The sequence below is a fragment of the Crotalus tigris genome, unplaced genomic scaffold (assembly GCF_016545835.1).
Source record: "Crotalus tigris isolate CLP2741 ecotype Arizona unplaced genomic scaffold, ASM1654583v1 scf7180000024167.7108832, whole genome shotgun sequence".
Classification (NCBI taxonomy): Eukaryota; Metazoa; Chordata; class Lepidosauria; order Squamata; family Viperidae; genus Crotalus; species Crotalus tigris.
The window spans coordinates 6,911,751-6,935,609 of record NW_024100417.1 but is presented as its reverse complement, the minus strand read 5'-3'; the positions used below and the strand labels follow the sequence as shown (position 1 = coordinate 6,935,609).

General features: G+C 40.4%; 1 protein-coding gene across 4 annotated transcripts in view; it reads right to left on the bottom strand.

Moving 5' to 3' along the window:
• The window catches only part of AADAT (aminoadipate aminotransferase), a 61,297-nt gene that overhangs the window by 13,297 nt on the left and 24,141 nt on the right, over positions 1-23,859 (bottom strand). For all 4 annotated transcript variants that reach the window (XM_039323151.1, XM_039323150.1, XM_039323153.1 and 1 more), the window contains 6 exons: positions 22,668-22,877; positions 21,521-21,586; positions 20,457-20,539; positions 19,903-19,999; positions 8,903-8,964; positions 6,405-6,469 (listed from right to left, as the gene is read on the bottom strand). In XM_039323151.1, coding sequence (XP_039179085.1) covers positions 6,405-6,469; positions 8,903-8,964; positions 19,903-19,999; positions 20,457-20,539; positions 21,521-21,586; positions 22,668-22,877 — 583 coding nt within the window. The remainder of the gene's footprint in view (positions 1-6,404; positions 6,470-8,902; positions 8,965-19,902; positions 20,000-20,456; positions 20,540-21,520; positions 21,587-22,667; positions 22,878-23,859) is intronic.

Here is a 23,859-nt window from a genome sequence, read left to right as displayed (position 1 = left end):
CAGCCTTATTCTGTTGTCTAAAAAAACAAAGAAACACCCTACTAGGATTCATTACTCCATCTGCTGCTGGAAGTGAAAGAATTCTGTCCTTGCAGCTACACTTACCAGCAGAATTGGCTACTTTTATTAGTACATGTGCACCAACATTATCATCTTCAGTAGAATCCAAAGACAAATTCTATGACGATCTGGCTGCTATTATTAAGAAAATCTCTGAAAAAGAACCACTGTTTATTCTTGGCGACTTCAATGCCAGAGTTGGAGCTGATTATAGTTCTTGGCCCACTTGCTTAGGTCAGTTCGGCATCGGGAAGATGAACGAAAAAGGCCACCACCTGCTGGAGTTCTGTTGCTACTACAGTTTTTGTGTTAACAATACATTCTTTAAAACAAAGCCTCAACACAATGTCTCTTGGAGACACCCAAGATCGAAGCATTGGCACCAGCTCGACTTGATTCTTCCCAGGCGCTCCAACCTTCCCAGTGTTACAATCACACGCAGGATGCTGATTGCGATATAGATCACTCTTTGGTGTGCAGCAAAATAAAACTGAAAATAAAGAGATTGCATCACTCGAGGAAGGAAGACCACATATCAATACTAGCAAGACCCCAATCAGGGCAAAGTAGAGGATTTTGCACAAGCACTAAAGGAGACTCTCCCAGGCCCATCTGAAGCAAATGCATCTGAATGTTGGGTATATTTCAAGAACGCTGTTTATAACACCGCCTTGTCAATATTTGGTAAAGAGACCAGAAAGACAGCAGATTGGTTTGAAGCCCATTCGGAGGACCTGACGCCAGCCATCGAGGAAAAAAGGAGAGCTTTAATTGCATATAAGCCTGTTCCAGTGACCGCAACCTATGGGTTTTGGAAGCTGCGCGTAGCAAAGTCCAACAGACCACCAGGAGATGTGCTAACAATTATTGGCTGCAACTTTGCTCTCGGATCCAGATAACAGCTGACTCAGCCAATATCAAGGGGATGTATGATGGCATTAAGCAGGTCGTAGGTCCAATACAGAAGAAATCTACCCCTCTGAAGTCTGCCACAGGCGAGGTTATCCGGGACCGAGCACAGCATATGGCATGTTGGGTGCAGCGCTACTCTGAGTTATATTCCAGAAAAAAATGAGGTAACTGAAGAAGCATTAAATAATATTGAGTGCCTGCCTGTCTTGGAGGAGCTTGATTTTGCTTGATTTTGCACAAGCACTAAAGGAGACTCTCCCAGGCCCATCTGAAGCAAATGCATCTGAATGTTGGGTATATTTCAAGAACGCTGTTTATAACACCGCCTTGTCAATATTTGGTAAAGAGACCAGAAAGACAGCAGATTGGTTTGAAGCCCATTCGGAGGACCTAACGCCAGCCATCGAGGAAAAAAGGAGAGCTTTAATTGCATATAAGCCTGTTCCAGTGACCGCAACCTATGGGTTTTGGAAGCTGCGCGTAGCAAAGTCCAACAGACCACCAGGAGATGTGCTAACAATTATTGGCTGCAACTTTGCTCTCGGATCCAGATAACAGCTGACTCAGCCAATATCAAGGGGATGTATGATGGCATTAAGCAGGTCGTAGGTCCAATACAGAAGAAATCTACCCCTCTGAAGTCTGCCACAGGCGAGGTTATCCGGGACCGAGCACAGCATATGGCATGTTGGGTGCAGCGCTACTCTGAGTTATATTCCAGAAAAAAATGAGGTAACTGAAGAAGCATTAAATAATATTGAGTGCCTGCCTGTCTTGGAGGAGCTTGACAGAATTAAACGCGACTCCGGCAAAGCACCCGGGAAAGATAACATCCCTGCCGAAATAAGTGCTGCAAAGAGAGCATTCCCACTGAATTGCACGAAATTTTCTGCCTTTGTTGGAGGGAAGGTGGAGTACCACAGGACATGAAGGATGCAATATAAGAACAAAGGCGACAGGGGTGATTGTAACAACTATCATGGCATCTCTCTTCTTAGTGTTGTAGGGAAGCTGCTTGCCCGTGTCATACTGAAGAGGCTCCAGGTGCTTGCAGAAAGAGTCTATCCAGAATCACAGTGTGGATTCCGAGCCAACAGATCCACCATTGACATGGTATTTTCCCTTAGATAGTTGCAGGAAAAATGCAGGGAACAAAGACAGCCACTTTTCGTAGCCTTCCTAGATCTTACAAAGGCTTTTGAGTTGGTTAGCAGGGATGGCTTATATAAAATTCTCTTCAAGATTGGATGTCCATGTCAGCTCCTCAACATCATCAGGTCCTTTCATAAGGATATGAAGGGCACTGTTGTTTTTGATGGCCTAACATCAGATTCCTTTGACATTCGAAGTACAGTGAAGCAGGGCTGCGTCTTCACGCCAACTTTATTTGGGTTGTTTTTTGCTGTCATGCTGAAACACGCTTTTGGAACTGCAATAGAGGGTATCTATCTCCGGACCAGATCAGATGGAAAACTCTTTAATCTCTCTAGATTGAGAGCAAAGTCCAGCTGAAATGCCTACGGGATTTCCTCTTCGCTGACGATGTTGCCGTTACTACTCACTCTGCCGAACATCTTCAACAACTTATGGACTGTTTTAGTAAGGCCTGCCAAGACTTTGGTCTAACAATCAGCCTGAAAAAGTCATGGGTCAGGATGTGGATCCACCTCCCTGTATTACAATCTCTACACAGGAACTGGAGGTTGTCCATGACTTTGTGTACCTCGGCTCAACTGTTTCAGACACGCTCTTAGATACTGAGCTGAATAAACGTATTGGTAAAGCAGCCACCACATTTTCCAGACTTACAAAGAGAGTATGGCTTAATAAGAAGTTGACAGAACATACAAAGATCCAGGTCTATAAAGCCTGTGTCTTGAGCACACTCTTGTACTGCAGTGAGCCTTGGACTCTTCACACATGGCAGGAGAGAAAGCTGAACACTTTTCATATGCGCTGTCTCTGACGTATTCTCGGCATCACCTGGCATGACAAAGTCCCAAATAGTGCAGTCCTGGAATGTACTGGAATCTCTAGCATGTATACACTATTGAAAGAACGACGTCTATGCTGGCTTGGGCATGTTGTGAGAATGGCTGATGATTGGATTCCAAAAGATCTCCTGTATGGAGAACTAGTGCAGGGAAAGCGCCCCAGAGGGAGACCTGAGCTGCGTTATAAGGATATCTGCAAGAAGGACCTAAAGGACTTGGGAATGGACATTAACAGCTGGGAATCCTTGACCTCTGATCATTCAGCCTGGAGGCTAAAGATGCAGCATGGCCTTCTCCAATTTGAAGAGACACTTGTGTGGTAGGCTGAGGCAAAGAGACAGTCCCGGAACCAGTGAAACCTGGGGGCTGGACAGGGGACAGATTGTATCTGCCCTCAGTGTGGAAGGGACTGCCATTCTCGAATTGGCCTTTTTAGCCACACCAGATGCTGCCTTAGGACTTCTTTCCAGAGCACAATACCATAGTCTATCGAAACTGAAGGATGCCAATGGAATGAAATGCTGTAGACATAGTATATTCAGATTTCAGCAAGACTTAGACAAAGTAGACCACAACCTACTTCTTAGTAAGCTGGAAAAATATTGGATAAATAGCATCACCACCAGATGGATTTGTAACTGGCTGAGAAACCGTACTTAACAAGTAGTTAATGGTACTATATCTACATGGAGGGGAGTAAGCAATGGGATACCACAAAGTTCTGTCTTAGGCCCAGTACTCTTCAATATCTTCATAAATGACTTAGATGAGGGAATAGAAGGAGAACTCATCAAATTTGCAGATGACACTAAGCTAGCAGGAATAGCCAAAACATCCCAGAAAACAAGCTCAGGATCCAAAAAGATCTTGACAGATTTGAGCAATGGGCCCTATCCAACAAAATGAAATTTAATATGGAGAAAAGCAAGGTTTTAGACTTAGGCAGGAAAAACCAAAGGTAGAAGTACAGATTAGGCGAAACCTGGCTCAAAAACAGTAACTGTGAGGAGGTACCATGTATGCCGGCGTATAAGATGACTTCCGGAAGCGCTAAACTCGGTGTCAAAGACGGGGGTTGTCTTATACGCCGAGTCGTCTTATATGCCGGAAATACTGGTAGTTTCCGGCGTATAAGACGACGTTCTAGGAATGCAGCTCGGCGATAAAGACAGGGGTCGTCTTATACGCCGGGTCGCCTAATATGCCGGCATATACGGTACCTTGGAGTCCTAGTGGACAATCACTTAAATATGAGTCAGAAGTGTGCAGCGGCAGCCAAAAAAGCTAATACAACCCTTGGTTGTATAAAGAGAGGCATAAATCAAAATCATGTGAAGTATTAGCACCACTTTAGGTCACACCTAGAATACTGCATCCAGTTTTGGTCATTACAAAAAACATGTTGAGACTTTGGAAAAAGTGCAATGAAGAGCAACTAAGAGGATTAAAGCCTTGGAGACTAAAACTTATGAAGAACAGTTGCAGGATTTGGGTTTGGTTAGTCTAGAGCAGTGGTTCTCAACCTTTTTAATGCTGTGACCCCCCAGCCGGTCGTAAGTCGAGGACTACTCAACCGGTCGTAAGTCGAGGACTACTCAACTGGTGCAGCACCGTTTGCAGAATGGGACTTTTGGCGGGCTCAGCAGGGCAGAGACAGCCTGGACAATTCCTATTGGCTTTTGAAAGCCAATAGAATAGACTCTATTCAAGAGAGTCTATTCTATTGGCTTTCAAAAGCCAATAGAATAAAAGGGAGTAGCACAGCTAAGGAAAAGGGGGAAAAAATGGCGGACTGCGTTGTTTGGCGACCCCCGTGAAATGGTCGTTCGACCCCAAATGGGGTCCTGACCCACAGGTTGAGAACCACTGGTCTAGAGAATAGAAGGACTAGGTGGACATGATAACAGTATTCCAGTATTTGAGAGATTGGTCAACTTATTTGCCAAAGCACCAGAGGGCAGGACAAGAAACAATGGATGGAAACTAATTAAGGAGAGAAACAACCAGGAATTAAGGGGAAACTTCCTAAGAGTGATTAACTAGTGGAACACCTTGCCTTCAGAAGTTGCGAATGCTTCATCACTGGAGGTTTTTAAGAAGAGACTGGAAGTTAATTGTCTGAAATGGTACTATAGAGTCTCCTGCTTGAGCAGGGGATTGTACAGAAGACCTTCCAGCTCTATTCTGATTGATTGATACAAACTACAAAATCCTGGCTGGGTACAGACTAAACAGTATATGTATGGTATATGTTTGTTTTCATTCTAAATTACTGCTGGTAAAGTAAATGCAACCTATTTTCTTCACTACAAATGGCTGTATTGAAAAATCTGTTCTAATGAGCAAAACAGGATTTCTTTTTGAGTAAACTTCTTCATATATGGCTGAACTTTAGGCTGGTATTAGAGAATAAGGAAGATTTATAGAGCACGTTCACATTTGTAAAATTCTGTTTACTATAGCTGTTACTAATAAAGTCAGTTTTAGCCTGGTAGGTTGAATCTCTAGCCTGGTCTATCTGGTGGAGGCTGACACAACAATATCCATCAGATTGTATCTGGTGAAATAGCTATCAGTTATAACGGTTAGCTCCAATATAGGTAGTCCTTGACTTAACCATTTGTTTAGTGACTGTTCAAAGTATTTGGCACTGAAAAAAATAGCTTGCAACTATGCTTCACACGTATGACTATTGCAGCATCCCCATGGTCATATGATCAACATTTGGGTGCTTTGCAATTGGCATTTATTTATATCAGTTGCAGACTTCTGAGGTCATGATATCACAATTTGTGATTTTCCCAGCTGATTTCCCAAAAGCAAAGTAAATGAGGAAAGCTAGATTCGCTTAACAACTTTGTGATTCACTTAACAACTGCAGCAAAAATGTCTTATTTAGCAATGGAAATTCTGGTCCCAACTGTTGTCATAAATTGAGGATTATCTATACACAATTTATTGAATAAGCAGTTATGAACAATTATCATCATCATTAGTAGAATGGAGTAACATGTGGGAAATATTATGGACTTGACATATATCTATACCTATATCCAAGGATTGTGTTGAGTTTTATTGGCTAGTAATGATACCAGTAAATGAATTTATGCCTGACAGAAAAGCTTCTTTACTAAAAGGAACCACGTATAAGTATATTATCTGGAATAATTGTAGGGGCACAGCAATAGCAGAAATGAAACACAGGAATAAAATGAAAAAGGCAAGGGACCATATTATATTTTCACAGGAGAGTTATTACCGAGCATTGAACAACCTTCAAAACGAAAAAAGATTATTTTTACTGAAGGTAACCCTAAAATGGGATACATTAATTTTTCACACACTTCTCAAGACAAAGGGAAAAGTTATATGTTTCCCTTTTTAGTAGTATATTTCAATCATGTATTAATAGTTCAAATGTTCATTATTGACTCCAACCTTTTAGCCATTTATCTGCTGCATTAAGCATCACATCTCGCCGTTTTTTGTAAAAATCCACCACACTAACAAAAGATGAGAAAAAGAAAAGAGAAAAGCATAATGATGAAGAAACTCTTCCAAATTAGCAGTTTTGATGCTCAAAACAAGGAAGGTCATTTAGGTCAGGGGAGTCCAACCATAGGAATTTGAAGACTCAGCATGACTGGCTGAGAAATTCTGAGAGTTGAAGGCCACAGATAGTCAACTCTCTGGTTTAGAGAAGACTTTATGAACTTTATAGAAATAGCAATTGGTTATAAAGACTTCTGTGCCCTAAATGACAGTTTGTAGCTATTCTTCAAAATTAAGACAATTTTTTTAATTACTGCAAGCAATTTTTAAATAAAAATCTGCCAGGAGGAATACTGTATATATAATCACTATGCAAGGAACACAGCTGTTTTGTGTATATCTTTTTGACGCATCCAAACTATATTGAATTGGATGCATTTGGATGCATCATTCCTAATAATGACACACATATTTCTTTTGTTCTTTAATGATTTCAGAATCATTAAACAACAAAAAAATCTGTGTATCATTCTTAGGATCATTTACTGTTCATATGACAATGATATAAATGTGAATGTAAAGTATTGGATTTCAATTTTCACTGACTGTAGCACAAACTTGAATACATCTCTATGTCTTAGTTCTTTTCTAGCACAAAATGATATTTATAGATTGTTTCCTGATGGAAACAAATAATGTCCAAATAATGAGGATTATGATATTCCTATATAAAACAACATATGGAAGCTACAACTAAAAACTGTGACCCAAAAAGGAAAACAATATGGGATAGGAGGAAAAAAACCCTCCAAATCAAATAAAAGCTTAATTTACAGTTCTACAATGTTTCCCTGAAAATAAGACCTGCTCTTATATTTTTTTTTGTCTTCAGACACTAGACAGACACTAGATCTTATTTTGAGGGGATGTCTTACCCGCTTACTGCAGCCAGTCCCGACACTTGTCACTCTGCTGCCCAACTTCTGCAGCCGCTCACGGCCATTTGTAGGACGCCACATGGCGTGTTGTGCCAGTGCCACCACTCGTGGCAGGATGCCGCATGGCACATTGTGCAGGTGCTGCTGCTCGTGGCATCACGCCAGTGCCGCCACTCACAGGATGCCACGTGGTGCATTGTGTCGGTGCCGCCATTCATGGCATGTTGTGCCAATGCTGCCACTTGCTGCAGGATGCCATGTGATGTATCACGCTGGTGCTGCTGGTCATGGTAGGAGGCCAAGTGGCACATCACACCAGTGTTGCTGGTCGTGGCAGGATGCCAGGTGGTGTATTGTGGCATGCACGAGCAACAGCACTGGTACAATGTGCCATGTGGCATCCTGACATAACTGGCAGCACCGGCAAGACATGCCACATGGCTTCCTGCTGCGAGTGGCTGCCAGCAACCAAAAGAAGTGGATGGAACTGCTGCTGCTCATGCCACTGTCAAAAGGTGAGGCAAGTGTTGGGGCATGGGAGGCCTGGCTGTGGGGACCCTGAGGTAAGTGGAAGCAGGATGCGTGCAGCAACTCCATTCCCCCACCCCTGCCGTAGCTTGATTTTTATGTTTGTGCCTCACCCCACCTCGTACAACCAGATGGTAGGACACAGTGGGCGGAGATCTTAACTCGGGCTTATTTTTTAGGTAGGGCTTATATTTGGAGCACACATAAAAATTAAGCTAGGTCTTATTTTCGAGATAGGTCTTATTTTCAGGGAAATGTGGTAATAACCATTATCAATGGAAACATTTTGATAGCAGGAATTTAAACAGAGTTGGTCTCTGAGCAGAGTTCATGAGACAGTATTCCTTTTTTTTTATCTGCTCCTTTCAAATGTACAGGACAGATTTCAATTGATGTCAGTGTGCTGATTATATGTTTTAGCCAATTTCTTGTGAAGTTATCCATTTGATATAAACTATCCAGAGCTACCAATTTTGCTTGCAATTTTCTCAGTTTCCCCAATTTGTAATTTATTTATTTCTACAATTTCCAAAAGCTAGCATGTAAAATGCAGAGTCCTGCAAAACATGTACAATAATTTCTGATACTGTTAGAAATAGAAATTCCATTCTAAATATTTTCAATTTATTTAATTTATATTTAATCTAACCATGTTTAAAAGGATGCATGTACACTTGCTGCAATTCCAAAATGTTCTAGATTACAATGTCCAGAATTCTTTGCAAGTATTTCAATGGGTAGCTCTCAGGCAATTAAATCTGAATTCTGTACATTCAAATGGATGGACTTTAGTACAATAAATTGCATATATTATTGTGGCCATTATATAAATATGTCTTTATGTACAGTATATGTGTGTGTATATATAGAATTATTTGTGAGTATATTAAAACAACATACGTTTAAAATATATACAAGAAAATATAATAATTAAAAACATACAATATATCAAAAATGAAATATGCTAAATATATTTACCTCTCTACATGGTCCAGGAAACCTTTCAGTCCCCATTGTTGAAGAAGCTGGGCTATCATAATCTATAGGAATAGTAGGTCTACAGTCAGTATGTTATTTGCTCATCAACAGACACTAATAAAAAATCTAAAATGGCCTTAATAGAAGGGGAAAAAAGGCCAAAGTAATACAATCCTATGAACAGGATTATTCTCAATAAGCTATAAAGAGTGACACAGTTGGTGTTACGATTAAGGTACCATACTAGAAACTATTAGGTGAGGAGTTCTAGTCCAGCCTCATGCAAAAAGCCAGCAGGGTGACTCTTGGCAAGTCCCTCTTTTCAGTCATAGGAAGAAGACAATGGAAAAGCCCTTCCAAAAATGTTACCTAGAAAACTGCAGGGCCTTGTTCAGGTAATTGCTAGGAGTCAAGAATGACTCAAAGAATTTAAAAAATCTATGCACAACTACAGCCTTGTAAGATTTATTTGAAACTGTAAAATCATTTTTATAAATACAGTGAGGGAAAAAATTATTTGATCCCCTGCTGATTTTGTACGTTTGCCCACTGACAAAGAAGTTATCAGTCTATAATTTGAACAGTAGGTTTATTTTAACAATGAGAAACAGAATAACAGCAAAAAATTCCAGAAAAATGCATTTCAAAAAAGTTTTAAATTGATTTGCATTTTAATGAGTGAAATAAGTATTTGATCCCCTATCAATCAGCAAGATTTCTGGCTCCCAGATATCTTTTATGTAGGTAACGAGCAGAGATTAGGAGCACTCTCTTAAAGGGAATTCTCCTAATCTCAGCTTGTTACCTGTAATAAAAGACACCTGTCCACAGAAGCAATCAATCAATCAGATTTCAAACTCTCCATCATGGCCAAGACCAAAGAGCTATCCAACATTATAGACCTACACAAGGCTGGAATGGGCTACAAGACTATCACCAAGCAGCTTGGTGAGAAGATGACAACAATTGGTGTGATTATTTGCAAATGGAAGAAACATAAAATAACTGTCAATCTCCCTTGTGTCAACACTGCTAACATTGGATATTCTTGCTTTGACAATATATGAAGATGCAGCCTTTTTCTTTCTTATGCTTTACTTATAGAATTAGATGACGTTGAGGGAGGAGGCGGAATGTGGTGGGAGTTAGTTAGACATAACAATATTGTACTAGTGTGTGAAATAAGAGGTGATAAAAATTGGCCTGTAGCAGAACAGGAGGGAAAGCCTGCATTTCAAACTAATTGGACAATGTGATTTATGACTGTTAATTGAAGGAGGGAATTGTGCCTTTATACTATGTGCTCAGGGAAGGGAATCCAATTTTTGGCTTCAACTATGTTAGTGCCAAAGCTATGCTACTCCCATAAAGATTCTTTAAGGTAAACAATGCCTCAAAGTTCTTTGAAGAGTTTCATTTGTCGGAACCATGACATTAAGCGAAAACTCCAAACTTTCCAAATTATTTAGGGGTCCTGAACCCCAGTCGCTATCCCTAGACTTGGGGGATAAGCTGGCAAAGATTCAGGGAAGATTTTATCATGAAGGAAGACAAATTGCCTGAAGCCAGTTTCCCGGCAGCAGCTGCTACCCCAGGGGGGGAAGCGACAGTAAGCAAGCCGGTGGAGAAAGAGCTTTTGCAGGCTTCGCAGCTGGGAGCAAAACACAAGCAGCTAGGACAGCTGATCTGGTTGACAGATTGGGACAAGCTCAACGGAAACTCCAGACACCTCAAGACGGCCTTGCCACCCTAAAGAGCTTCAAAGGCAGATAAGGTGGAGCTACCACGAAGGGATTCCCACATCACATTCCCCAGACCGGTGGAAAGCAGCCAGATCACACAGGAACCTGTTGGCCAGTTCACATCCCCCACACAGGAGGATGCCGGGACTCAGGCTGGAGCTGCCCCTGCTCTACCCTCTTTCGACAACGACGATGAAGGAGAGAACGACCCGATGGTGAGTCGACACATCCCACCTTTCTCACTGCCTGCCAAACTCATAATCCCTAAGTCAAGGGCACAGGCAGACTTAAAAGTGCTAGTCAATTCCGGATGCTCCCGATGCGTCATTAGCTTGCCATTTGCCATACGAGCAAAACTGCTCTCCAAACCCATGAAGTTTGAGCAAGCTGATGGCTCCCTGATGGGAGGGACTGAGGCTGTGATCCTAGGATTAGCCTGGTTGGACAAATGGAAGCCATTTATGTGGTGGGAGAAAGGAATGAGAACTGTGAGGCTACCTATAGGGCCAAAAACCCCACTGATTCAACCAACGTTACAGAAAGCTTTAGGCCACCTAATGAGAGATCACACATGGCTGCCTCACCACCACCAGGAGAGCCATTCATCCCCAGCGAGTACAGGGATCTAGCGGAGGCATTTAGTGAGAAAGAATGCGATGCCCAGCTTCCTCACCGACCCAATGATTGTTCTATCGAACTGTTGCCGGAGCCAAACTCCCACGATCGAGAATGTACACTATGTCCCTCCTCAAAATGGAGCAGATGCAGCGATACGTGGATAAAAACCTAGCAAGGGGATTCTTTGAACGGGCCAAGTCTGCTGTGGGGGCCTCTGTCGTTTAAAGAAAAAAAAGGATGGTCTCTTCGTCTCTGCATTTATAAAGGTCTGAACGCGGTGAGTGCGGAAAATAAATATCCCCTCCCCCTCCTGAAGGACTTATTCACCCACCTGGCTAAGGGGAGTGTCTTCACTAAATTAGACCTGAGAGAGGCATATTACTCGGTGAGAATAAAGGAGGGAGATGAGTGGAAAACTGCCTTTAACTGCCCCCTGGGAAGCTACCAGTTCAAAGTCATACCATTTGGACTACAGGGGGCCCCAGCTGTATTCATACAGTTGATTAATGAGGTCCTACATAATCATTTATACAAAGGGGTTCTGGTGTATCTTAATGACATCCTGATATACAGTATGAATATGATTGATCATATAAAGCTGGTGAGAGACGTATTAAAGAAGCTATTGAATGCCAAGCTTTATGCCAAATTGTCAAAATGTGAATTCACCAGACCCGATTAGATTATCTTGCTTACAGAATTTCCAATGAGGGCATTGAAATGGACCCAGCCAAAGTGAGGACTGTAATAGAATGGCAGCTCCCAAAGACTCACAAACAGCTCCAGAGCTTTGTAGGTTTTGCCAACTTCTGTCATCAATTCATCCCCTCTTTTGCCGAGATTGCCCTACCCCTTACAGAACTGCTCAAAACAGGCAAAGGAGGAAGGAAGCCGTGACTGAGCCAACCACTAGCATGGACTATGGGCTGTCAAACAGCTTTCGAGAAATTAAAAGACTATTTGCTGCTGAACCAGTCCTAAAACACCCTTGCCCAGGGGAGCCCTTTGTAATTCAAGCTGATGCCAGCGACGTGGCCGTCAGAGCTGTATTACTGCAAAAGAATAAAAATGGGATCTTGCAACCCTGCGCCTACACCTCTAAAAAAATTACTGAAAGTGAAAGGAGATGGGCAATCTAGAAGGAGGTCTTCGCAATTAGTGGGGGCTATTAAACTGGCGACACTATCTAGAACAGGGGTGTCAAACTCAATTTCACTGAGGGCCGTATCAGCATTGTGGTTGCCCTTGGGGGGCTGGGTGGATGTGGCCAGAGTGGGTGCAGCCTACTGGGTGGGTGTGGATGGAGTGGGTGTGGCCTTCTGGGTGGGTGTGGCCAGTTCTATATCATTCGTGTCAAGGGTGCCTGTGGGGGCCTGGGCAGGAATGGGACAGATCTGAGGGTCTCTGAGGGTCTCTGAGGGGGTGGGACCGGGGCAAGTGCCAAGGTATAGTCCACCGGGGAAGTGCCAAGATGGCCACCACAAATTGTACATTGGCTCCCGGCTGGCCTGGGCCAGGGCCAAGGCAGTGGGGGCCATTCCCTCACTGTTTCCAGGATGGCTTCGCGGGCCACATGAAACCACTTCGCGGGCCACATCAGGCCCCCGGACCTTGTGTTTGACAAGTCTGATCTAGAAGGGAGCAAGGTGTCTTTTGAACTATGGACAGATCACAAAAATCTGGAAGCACTGAAAACTCCCTGCAAATTGTCCCCAAAGCAAGCGCGGTGGGCACAGTACTTTAACTATTTCAACTTCACCCTAAAGTACATACCGGGAGGAAAAAACTTCCTAGATGATGCACTATAGAGATTGCCCCAGTACAAAAGCGAACGTGAAGAGGTTAATGAGCAGTTATCTCCAATCCACAAACTGCTGCTCAACTCATGCCCCACAGGGCCCCTAGTCCTGATGACCCTGGGGCAAAGAAAATAAAACAAGAGCTCCTCACCGATCAATGTCCAGTTCAGCCCCTCTACTCTAGTAAGCCCCCATGCTATCAGCCCCCTTTACCACAAAGATCCTGCAGGAGAAGGGCAGTGTGGACAACCGTGGGATCTGGCAGGGTGAGAGCTGTGAACCATAAACACAAAGCTTTCGCTGTGTCCCTGCACAACAGTTACAGTGCCCTTACTGACCTTAATAGGGACATTAAGGAGACAGGTAAAGGTATTTGTGAAGATAACTCAAATAAGCAGGGGATTGTGGTCCGAGATGAAGAACTAGATTCTGACAGGGAAAAGTGTGAATCAGGTATTGCACATCAGTCATGCAAGAATAGAAAGGCTCCCAAAAAGAGAAGCTACCTTCTGGTAGGTGATTCAATTATAAGGGATGTAAATTTAGGGAAGGACACAGAGGCTTTGAAACAGGTTAGGTGTCTTCCAGGTGCTACTGCCAGTAGGGACAAGAAGCGTATTTCTAAAATAATCAAGAATGGCAGCAAGGACTTGGATGTGGAGGCTATTGTACATCTTGGCACTAATGATCTATCCCAAAAAGATGTACTCTCTGTGCAGAATGATTTCCAGAGCTTGGGGAAGGAACTTAGCAGAATAGGCTGTAGGCTTACTTTCTCAGAGGTCTTACCAGTGTATAAGGAGCAAAACGGAAAAGGCCAGCGCATAGCACAATTCAATATGTGGCTAAAGGAGTGGTGTAAAGGGGAAGGCTTTGGATATATTAGTCACGATGTCAGTAGCTGGTCCAATCAAAAGATGTACAAAAGAGATGGTTTGCATCCATCAAAAAAAGGGACTGAGTTACTCGGCTATAAATTCACAGATTTTCTGGAGGGAAATTTAAACTAAACAGCGGGGACAGGGAGTTAATTGACACGGAACAACCCTGTCCCCGGCAATTTAAAAACTATAGGGCTATCAGTGCATGTAGCATAGATGTGTGTGTGGACAAGAATATCAACCTTGCTATCAAGCAAAATGAAGCCTCTAATAGCGAGTGCCACATAAAGTGCACTAACCAAATAGGTGGTAAGACAATAGGGGAACTCAGGCACCACACAGGTTATGTAGAAAGGAAACACAGGGCCACCCACAAAGGACTCAAATGTTTATACACCAATGCACAGAGTATGAACAGCAAACAGGGTGAACTAGAAATTCAGGTTAATGAGGGCAGATACGATATTGTTGCCATTACGGAAACATGGTGGGATGAAACCCACACATGGAACACACAGCTAGAGGGATTTAAATTATTTAAAAGAAACAGACCAAATAAAAGAGGAGGTGGAGTTGCTCTCTATATAAGAAATAACTACATCTCCACAGAAATAGAGCACAACAATGATAAAAACTGTCTTGAATGCATTTGGGTCAATATAAAAGGGAGGGGAAATGACATTGCCATAGGTGTATACTACAGACCACCCAACCAAACAGAGGAAATAGATGAACTTTTTGCTAGTCAGCTAACTAAGGTATGTAGGAAGCACATCACAATAGTAATGGGGGACTTTAACTACCCTGACATCAACTGGGAGACAAACTCCGCACCAAGTGGAAAATCAAACAGGTTCCTGGCAAACCTAGCAGACAACTTTATCTCCCAAAAAGTAGAGAAGGGAACTAGGGGATTAGCCATTTTGGATCTAATTCTCACTAACAGAGATGAAATGATAGAAGGTGTTGAAGCCATAGGAACCCTGGGAGGAAGTGATCATGCAATATTAGAATTCAACATTATAGAAGCACAAGCAATAGAACACAGTCAAACTAGAGTCTTGGACTTCAAGAGAGCTAATTTCAATAAACTTAGAGAGGGCTTGGGAAGGATTCCATGGATGAGAATCCTCAAGGGGAAAACAACTCAAGAAGCTTGGGAAATTTTGAAAAATGAGATAATAAAAGCACAGTCTAGCACAATACCAACAAAGAGGAAAAACAACAGCTCTCAAAAGAAACCAGCATGGCTGCATAAAGAACTCTCTGACAAATTGAAAGATAAAAAGGACAAGTATAGAAAGTGGAAAGAGGGGAACATAACTAAGTCAGAATATCAGCAAATAGCCCGAGCCTGCAAAGAAGTGAAGAAAGCCAAGGCTCAAAATGAACTAAGGCTTGCGACCAAAGTCAAAAATAACAAAAAAAGCTTCTTTCAACATGTAAAAAACAAGAAAAAAGTGAAGGAAATGATTGGTCCATTAGTGGGTGGAAGTGGCAAGAAGGTGACAAGCAACAGGGAGAAAGCAAACTATTTAACTCATTTTTTGCATCTGTCTTTACACAAAGGGAAAAAACAGACCAACCTATCAAAACTAGTGCCATAAAAAACAAAACAGAAACACAAGTTAAGATAGGCAAGAAAATGGTTAGTGAGCACCTGTCCAGCCTAGATGAGTTCAAATCGCCAGGACCAGATGGATTACACCCCAGAGTTCTCAAGGAACTGGCAGATGTGATATCGGAGCCACTGAACTATATTTTTCAAAGATCCTGGAACACAGGGGAACTACCAGAGGACTGGAAAAGAGCTGATGTAGTTCCCATCCTCAAAAAAGGAAAAAAAATGGATCCAGGAAATTACAGACCTATCAGCCTGACCTCAATACCTGGGAAGATCCTGGAAAAGATAATCAAACAACGAATCGAACACCTAGAGGCAAACAAAGTCATTACTAAAAGCCAACATGGGTTTGTCAAAAATAGATCATGCCAGACAAATCTTATTGCATTCTTTGACCAAGTGACAAAATTAGTGGATCAGAGGAATGCTGTGGACATAATTTACTTGGACTTCAGTAAGGCATTTGATAAAGTAGATCACAACCTACTACTTGACAAGATAGAAAAATGTTGGGTAGACAGAACCACCACCAGATGGATCCGTAGCTGGCTGACCGGCCGTACTCAGCGAGTGGTCCTCAATGGAACTGCATCTATATGGAGGGAAGTGTGTAGTGGGGTGCCCCAGGGCTCTGTTCTGGGCCCAGTACTCTTCAACATCTTCATCAACGATTTGGATGAAGGGATAGATGGGGAACTCATCAAATTTGCAGACGACACCAAGCTGGCAGGAATAGCCAACACTCCAGAAGACAGGCTTAAGATACAGAAGGATCTGGACAGACTTGAACACTGGGCACTAACTAACAAAATGAAATTCAATGGTGAAAAAAGCAAGGTTCTACATTTAGGCAAGAAAAACCAAATGCACAAGTACAGCATAGGTGGCACCATGCTCAATAGTAGTAACTGTGAGAGGGACCTCGGAGTCCTAGTAGACAATCACCTAAATATGAGCCAGCAGTGTGCTGCAGCTGCCAAAAAGGCCAACACAGTGCTAGGCTGCATTAACAGAGGGATAGAATCAAGATCACGTGAAGTATTAATACCACTCTTCAATGCCTTGGTAAGGCCACACTTGGAATACTGCATCCAGTTTTGGTCACCACGATGTAAAAAAGATGTTGAGACTCTAGAAAGAGTACAGAGAAGAGCAACAAAGATGATTAGGGGACTGGAGGCTAAAACATATAAGGAACCGTTGCTAGAATTGGGTATGTCTAGTTTAACGAAGAGAAGGACAAGGGGGGACATGATAGCAGTATTCCAATAACTCAGGGGCTGCCATAAAGAAGAGGGAATTAAGCTATTTTCGAAAGCACCTGAAGGGAGGACAAGAAGCAACGGGTGGAAACTAATCAAGGAGAGAAGCAACCTAGAACTAAGGAGAAACTTCCTGACAGTGAGAACAATTAATCAGTGGAACAGCTTGCCTCCAGAAGCAGTAAATGCTCCAACACTGGAAGTTTTTAAGAAGAGACTGGACAGCCACTTGTCCGAAATGGTGTAGGGTTTCCTGCCCGAGCAGGGGGTTGGACTAGATGACCTCCAAGGTCCCTTCCAACTTTACTAATATGAATGGTTCAAAGACAATCAACCCCCCCTAATATGCAGGGATGGTTTGGCTTACAAGGGGGGAGGGAACTGTACTTGCCTGAAGCCCTCCACCTTAATGCTCTCAAACACAGCCATGATGTAAAACAGGCTGGACACTTTGGATATTTAAAAACTCTACATCTCATCCGCCAGCAATTTTGGTCGCCGGGACTAAAACAGGATGTGGAAAACTATGTCAGGAATTGTGCTGTATGTGCCACCATGAAAAGAATTCCAGGGAAGCCCCCTGGGTTACTGCAGCTGGTGGCAGACCCTTCTCATCCATGGGAAGAAATAGCTATGGACTTTATAGTAGATATATCTGAGAGTAGAGGAAATATTGTCATCTGGAGTGTGATAGACTTGTTTTCGAAGCAGACTCATTTCATCACCTGCAAAGGACTCCCATCTGCTCAACGATTGACTAAATTGTTTCTGAAACATATCTACCGGCTGCATGGAGCACCTAAATGAATAATTTCGGAAGGGGGGGTGCAGTTCTCAGCTAGGTTTTGGAGGAGCTTTCTTAAATTAATTGGATCATCTCAAGGTCTATCATCTGCTTTTCACCCGTCTACTAATGGGGCTGTGGAAGCCGCTAACAAGATGGTGGAGCAATATCTCAGATGTTATATTTCCTACCAACAAACCAACTGGACTGACCTCTTCTCTTTTGCAGTAAAGTGGGAAGCTGGAAAAATACTGATTGTCTAACAGAAACTGTGGGTGCGAGGGAGGTTTCCTGTCTCCCAGATGACACATAAATTTAGAAGTGCCAGATCAGCCCAATATCCTGTTTTTAACTTTGCACATGATATATTGCAAACTGCTTAGTAGCTTTCCTATGTTAGAATAAGGAACTATAGAATATAACCATGTATGGAATATTTCATGATCAGGAAATACTTATGTATTAAGGGGTATAAGAATGTTCACCCATGCCCGTTTGGGGTTCAGACCCTTTTTGCTGTGATTAGCTCTCTGAACCTGCGCAATAAACCATTTCCTTTCCCAAAAGAGCTGACTCAAGTCTCTCATTTCTACAACAGCAGAGGTAGCTTACAATAACTCTGTTCACAGCAGCATTGGCTTCACGCCTTTCAGAGTGGCTACAGGAAAAGAGTTCTGCCCAATACCTGAATACCCTCAAGCGCCCTCCACTTCTCAGACACTTGATCAATGGGTGAGGGGGTGGGAAGAGGTTTGGAAAGCCATGAAAGCTGCTTTAAAAAAGACTTCCAAGACTTATAAAAAGCAGGCAGATAAAAAGAGAGCCCCTCAAAGAACATTCCAAGTTGGGGAAAAGATTTATTTGTCGACTAAATATTTATGCCTTAAATTACCCAGTAAGAAATTAGGACCGGAATTCTTGGGGCCTTTCCCCATCGTAAGGTTCATCAATCCAGTCACAGTAGAATTAAAACTCCCTAGGCTCTTAGGGAGAATTCACTGTCTTCCATTGCAGCTTGTTGAAACCTTTGTGAGAATCCACTTTAAGACCTCCCCCTAAGAAGGCACCTGGACCCCTCATAGTGGTGAGTCAACTCACTACGAAGTAAAGCATATTTTTGATTCTAGAATTTTTAAAGGGAAATTGCAGTACCACATGCCTTAAAATTGTCAAGGTTGAGAAACACTGATCTACACCATCAAATATGGAGATGGAAACATCATGCTTTGGGGGAGTTTTTCTGCTAAGGGACAAGACAACTTCATTGCATCAAAGGAACGATGGACTGGACCATGTATCGTCAAATCTTGGGTGAGAACCTCCTTCCCTCAGTCAGGGCATTGAAAATGGGTTGTGGATGGGTATTCCAGCATGGCAATGACCCAAAACATATGGACAAGGCAACAAAGGAGTGGCTCGAGAAGAAGCACATTAAGGTCCTGGAGTGGCCTAGCCAGTCTCCAGACCTTAAGTCCATAGAAAATCTGTGGAGGAAGCTGAAGGTTCGAGCTGCCAAATGTCAGCCTCAAAACCTTAATGAGTTGGAGAGGATCTGCAAAGAGGAATGGGACAAAATCCCTCCTGAGATGTGTGCAAGCCTGGTGGATAACTACAAACAACATCTGTGATTGCCAACAAAAGTTTTGCCACCAAGTACTAAGTCATGTTTTGCGAAGGGGTCAAATACTTATTTCACTCATTAAAATGCAAATTAATTTATAACTTTTTTGAAATGCATTTTTCTGGATTTTTTTGTTGTTATTCTGTCTCTGTTAAAATAAACCTACCATTAAACTTATAGACTGATCATTTCTTTGTCAATGCACAAATGTACAAAATCAACAGGGGATCAAATAATCTTTTCCCTCACTGTAGATATGTAATACTATTAATAGTATTAGTAGTTTGGCTTGTTCATAACCTTATTAATAACAGCTATAGAAGTGGAACAGAGAAAGGGCTCGTTATAGAGCTTTCAGTGCTCACAACTGTAAACAAGTTATAAAGTATTTTTAAGAGCTATTAAATAAAATCAGTGAGAGAATATTTTCTTTTTAAAATGGCCTAACTTTTCATCCTGTTGGTACTTTTTTCTATAGGAAAAATCTTAATTTTTTATTAAAATTATGCCAATCATACCTATTATATAGGATTAAGGAATTATAAATAATGAAAAGCTTTTCTTCAGTGCATTCAGTTTTAGACGATTCTGTAAATACATGGATGTTATACTGGTGTTTGTGTTTAAAAGTTAAGAGCATATCTTTATATATATCATGATAATTCTTACCTGGGTGAAGGTACTGGTGTGCATTGTAGAAACCTGTATATGTAGAATAACTCTATCAATTAATGGCTTAGGACCAGTTAGAAATCCAATTCTTAGCCTGTGCAAAAATAAAAATATACTTAAAATACTTCCTTACATACACATAAAATGCCATGTCTGAAATTGTGGAAGACAATATATATCCTAATATTCATATTCATTTTGAGGCAACAAAAGCAAATTATGAAAGTATCAGGAAGAGAAAAACAAACCAATTTTATAAAAGTTAATTAAATAGGAATCAGATAACTAATGATAGAACTGGACAACTAAGACAAAGAAAATATCTGATACTGTTTCAGGAAAAAGATTACTGTCATGAAAATTGGAAGGATAGAAGATGTATACATGGAACAGCATTTGTCTGTGAAACCATATAATTCAATTTCAAAAAAGACTACAATGAAAGTCTTTGTTCAGATTAAATTTATACCAGTAACTTTAGGGATTTTCAAGTGTATGCTTGGCCAGCCCCCATGTAATTGAATGTCCAGCTATGGTGCAGTTGAATTTACCCAGATGAGAGGATCTTAGAAAAGGAGTCAGTCCTGATAACTCGCCCATCAATGTCCATTGAAAGAAAGGTTGGTGCCCAAGGCTTCAGGAAAGAAAGTAAAGGTTTGCTGTTAGTAACTAATACTTGTACAAGGTGGCTCACAACATGTGGAAAAGTTTTTTTTTTTTAAAAAAAAAAAAGGTGTACATGCATTATGAAACCTATTCATGCATCAAAACTGGGCTGCATCCAACATTTCCATTCAGGTAGCACGATTTCCCATTATACTCCCCACCCATCTCAATATCTGCCCCAAATCTACTCTGAAAAGTCCATCAATTATTTAAAGTATAACTACCTATGTACAAGAAGTGGAATATTTGGCAAAGGAGAATCACCATTATAAACGATGCCTCTTGACAGTAATACATTATCAAGATACAGAAAGTCTAAATAGAATGTTTTGGTTTAGTGTTTTTTCTTAAATTGAAATGTGTGTGGATGAAATCACAGATATATTCTCATATTTTAAATAACTAATAAAAACTGATATTGCTTATATCGTATTGTTTAAGAATTAGGATATTAATTTGTTTATGTTATTATGCTTATTTACAATTTGTTTATTATATGTTAAAAGGGAGTTAAAGCGTATTATGGATTTGGTTTTTATATAGTTGGTTAATGTTATTTAGATTATGATTGTCATATTGAATAAACCCTGTATTCAGCTCTGGGAAGTGTGGGAGGGGAGGGGTGGGGGGGTTTGGGGTTGTTTTGTTGTAAACTTTTGTAAAACTTTTCAATTAAAAAAAAACTGATATTGCTTGGCATATAAGCCTATAACCATAATGATACTTTCTTAAGGATATTGTTGAGGCTTTGAATGCATACGTAGCAGAAGTCTATGGTATACTTTGTGTAGCTTTGAAAACAGTATCATAATTAATGAAAAATATTCTACTGACTGTAGAAACAGTAGTGATAAATCATAACACAATTTATATAGAAATATCCAAAGAATACAAATCCATGCATTCTTTGCTGTAGCTTCTAGTTCACAAATAATTAACAAAAACCTACCTTGTTAAATTGAAGGAAATAATATGGATCATCTTCTATTATAAGGAAATCGTATTGTCTTGCAAGCTGAAAGAAATATATACACTCATATTCATACATGCAAACAAAATAATAAAAACAATTGTTTCATAATCATATATTATTGTTACCAAATGAGCTGTTTTCTATTGTTAAAACATTCAGTTATTATCAGTTGGGGGAATTCTAAAGTCTGTTTCTATTTCCTTGCTGGGATCAACATGGCTCCCAAAACCTCAATCAAGGAATACAATGGGAATCCCACAGAGATATACACTAATGGCAAAGCACATTATTATACAAATTAGAAAACAAATCCAAATCCAAATATAATTTAAGAACAATTCAACCTAACTAACTTTGAAAAGGGTAATTGTATAAAAATTAGAAAAAAGGAAGTAAATTCAAATAAACAGTAGGAAATATTCTTGAACAATAGAAATAATACGATCTGATTTATGGCAGAATTGATGCTGTGGGGTTTTTAATGACTCTCTAGATGACTCTTGTCCCTAATTCAAATCCCTGATTATCCTAACAATTGTGACTGACTGGAACAAGTTCTAGAAGAATAGATTTCCCAAGACTGATTTAAAAAGTATTCTCATACACAACTTCAACCTTTGAAATCAGATAGAATTGTTTCATTGAAAAAAACCCCCTAATCTACCCAAACCGAAGAAAGCATATGCATGTTACTTTTCCACAGAAAAATTAATATGGATCTGGATATGTAAGAACTAGAAATATTTATATATCCCTGGGCCCAAAAGGCTAGTGGATCACACTGTAGGATATCATATTTCAATTACATCTTTAATTAACAAATATTTAATCCCAGGTTTTAAAAAGTATAAACTGGAGAAATAAGTAATCTTATGGAATAATTTGTTCTCTCATTGAATACACAAATAAGCAAGGAAATATTATTTTGTATCTAACATATACTGACATTACAGATTGCCTTTTGAAATGTGTATCTTTCAGTTTGCATATTATTATTCTGATTTTCAGAACAAGCCTTCCCCATGTGGCTGATAATAAACAGTCATTTATTTTAGACTAAAGCCTAACTGCATCTTAAATGCTATAAAATTATGTATAGAGACCATTTATTGGATGGTTATACCTGATAGATCTCTTTCTTGCGTTCTGTTGTCAGTGAGGCTCCTGTTGGATTGCCACCATTAGGAATTGTGTATAGAAATTTTGGGGTATCATTCCTGAGCTTTTTTACATCTTCTGGATTCCACCTGGAAAGAACTTCTTTCAAAGCTTTTGGAATCATACCATGCTGGTCACTGGGCACATTGATGATGTTACAACCCAGCGGTCTAAGCTATTTTAATAAAAGAAGAGAACAAGCATTTATTGTACATATGCATTATATTCAGCTTTTGATAAATTAATTTCTAAACTTGTTATAACGTACTATTCCTGCAAACTAAATAATCAGTTCTTATTTCCCACAGTTCATTGGTCATCTTGTGAGAAAATATGTATTAAAATAATAATAATATTCTTAAAATGTTAGAATAATTGCTCAGCTTTGATGCATATTTTTCATACTGCGATTTGTCTTTCTTTTCTATTGGGTTTCTAAAGGGTGGTTCACAAGATATGTAACAAGACAATATAGTGTAGGATCTGGTTAGGCAAAGGTTGTATGAAATTAGTTTATTTTAGTCTTATCCAATCTGGCCTTCTTCAAATATATTGAGATTGTTGAGTAGGAATTCTGGGAACTGAAGTCTGTATGCTATGCAGGACATTATTTATTTATATATAATAAATTATATTTATTATAAGGTCAGCTTTTTGATTTTGAAAATTTCATTATACGTACACAATGATGTCTGCAGGAGCAGTTCAGAACAAGATGGAAGTTGTGGCACTGCTAGAGTCCCTCTGTTTTTACTTGTTTGCAATCTCAATGTGACCTGGTCACATCATAATATCTGCTACTATAATACGTTAAATGGGTTGTCTGTTTCCTACATCAAATTGCATATTATATGATATATTTAAGCATATATTGATGATGTAATTATGTAAATTATAAAATTATCTGCACTGTAGATAATTATTAGATAATCAGGATTGGATACAGATACACATTCAAATTTGTTCCTTTGAAATGTATAGAAGAGTTCCTAGTCCAACTTTTTCCAGTCTGGTACTCTCCCAGTGTGCTCAGACTACAACTCCCAGAATTCTCAGTTAAAATATAGCTGGTCAGAAGTAGTGGTAGAATTATGAGGGAAGACTGTTACTATCTTCCACTTATCTCTGATCAGGTGAAACATTCCAAAAACATGAAT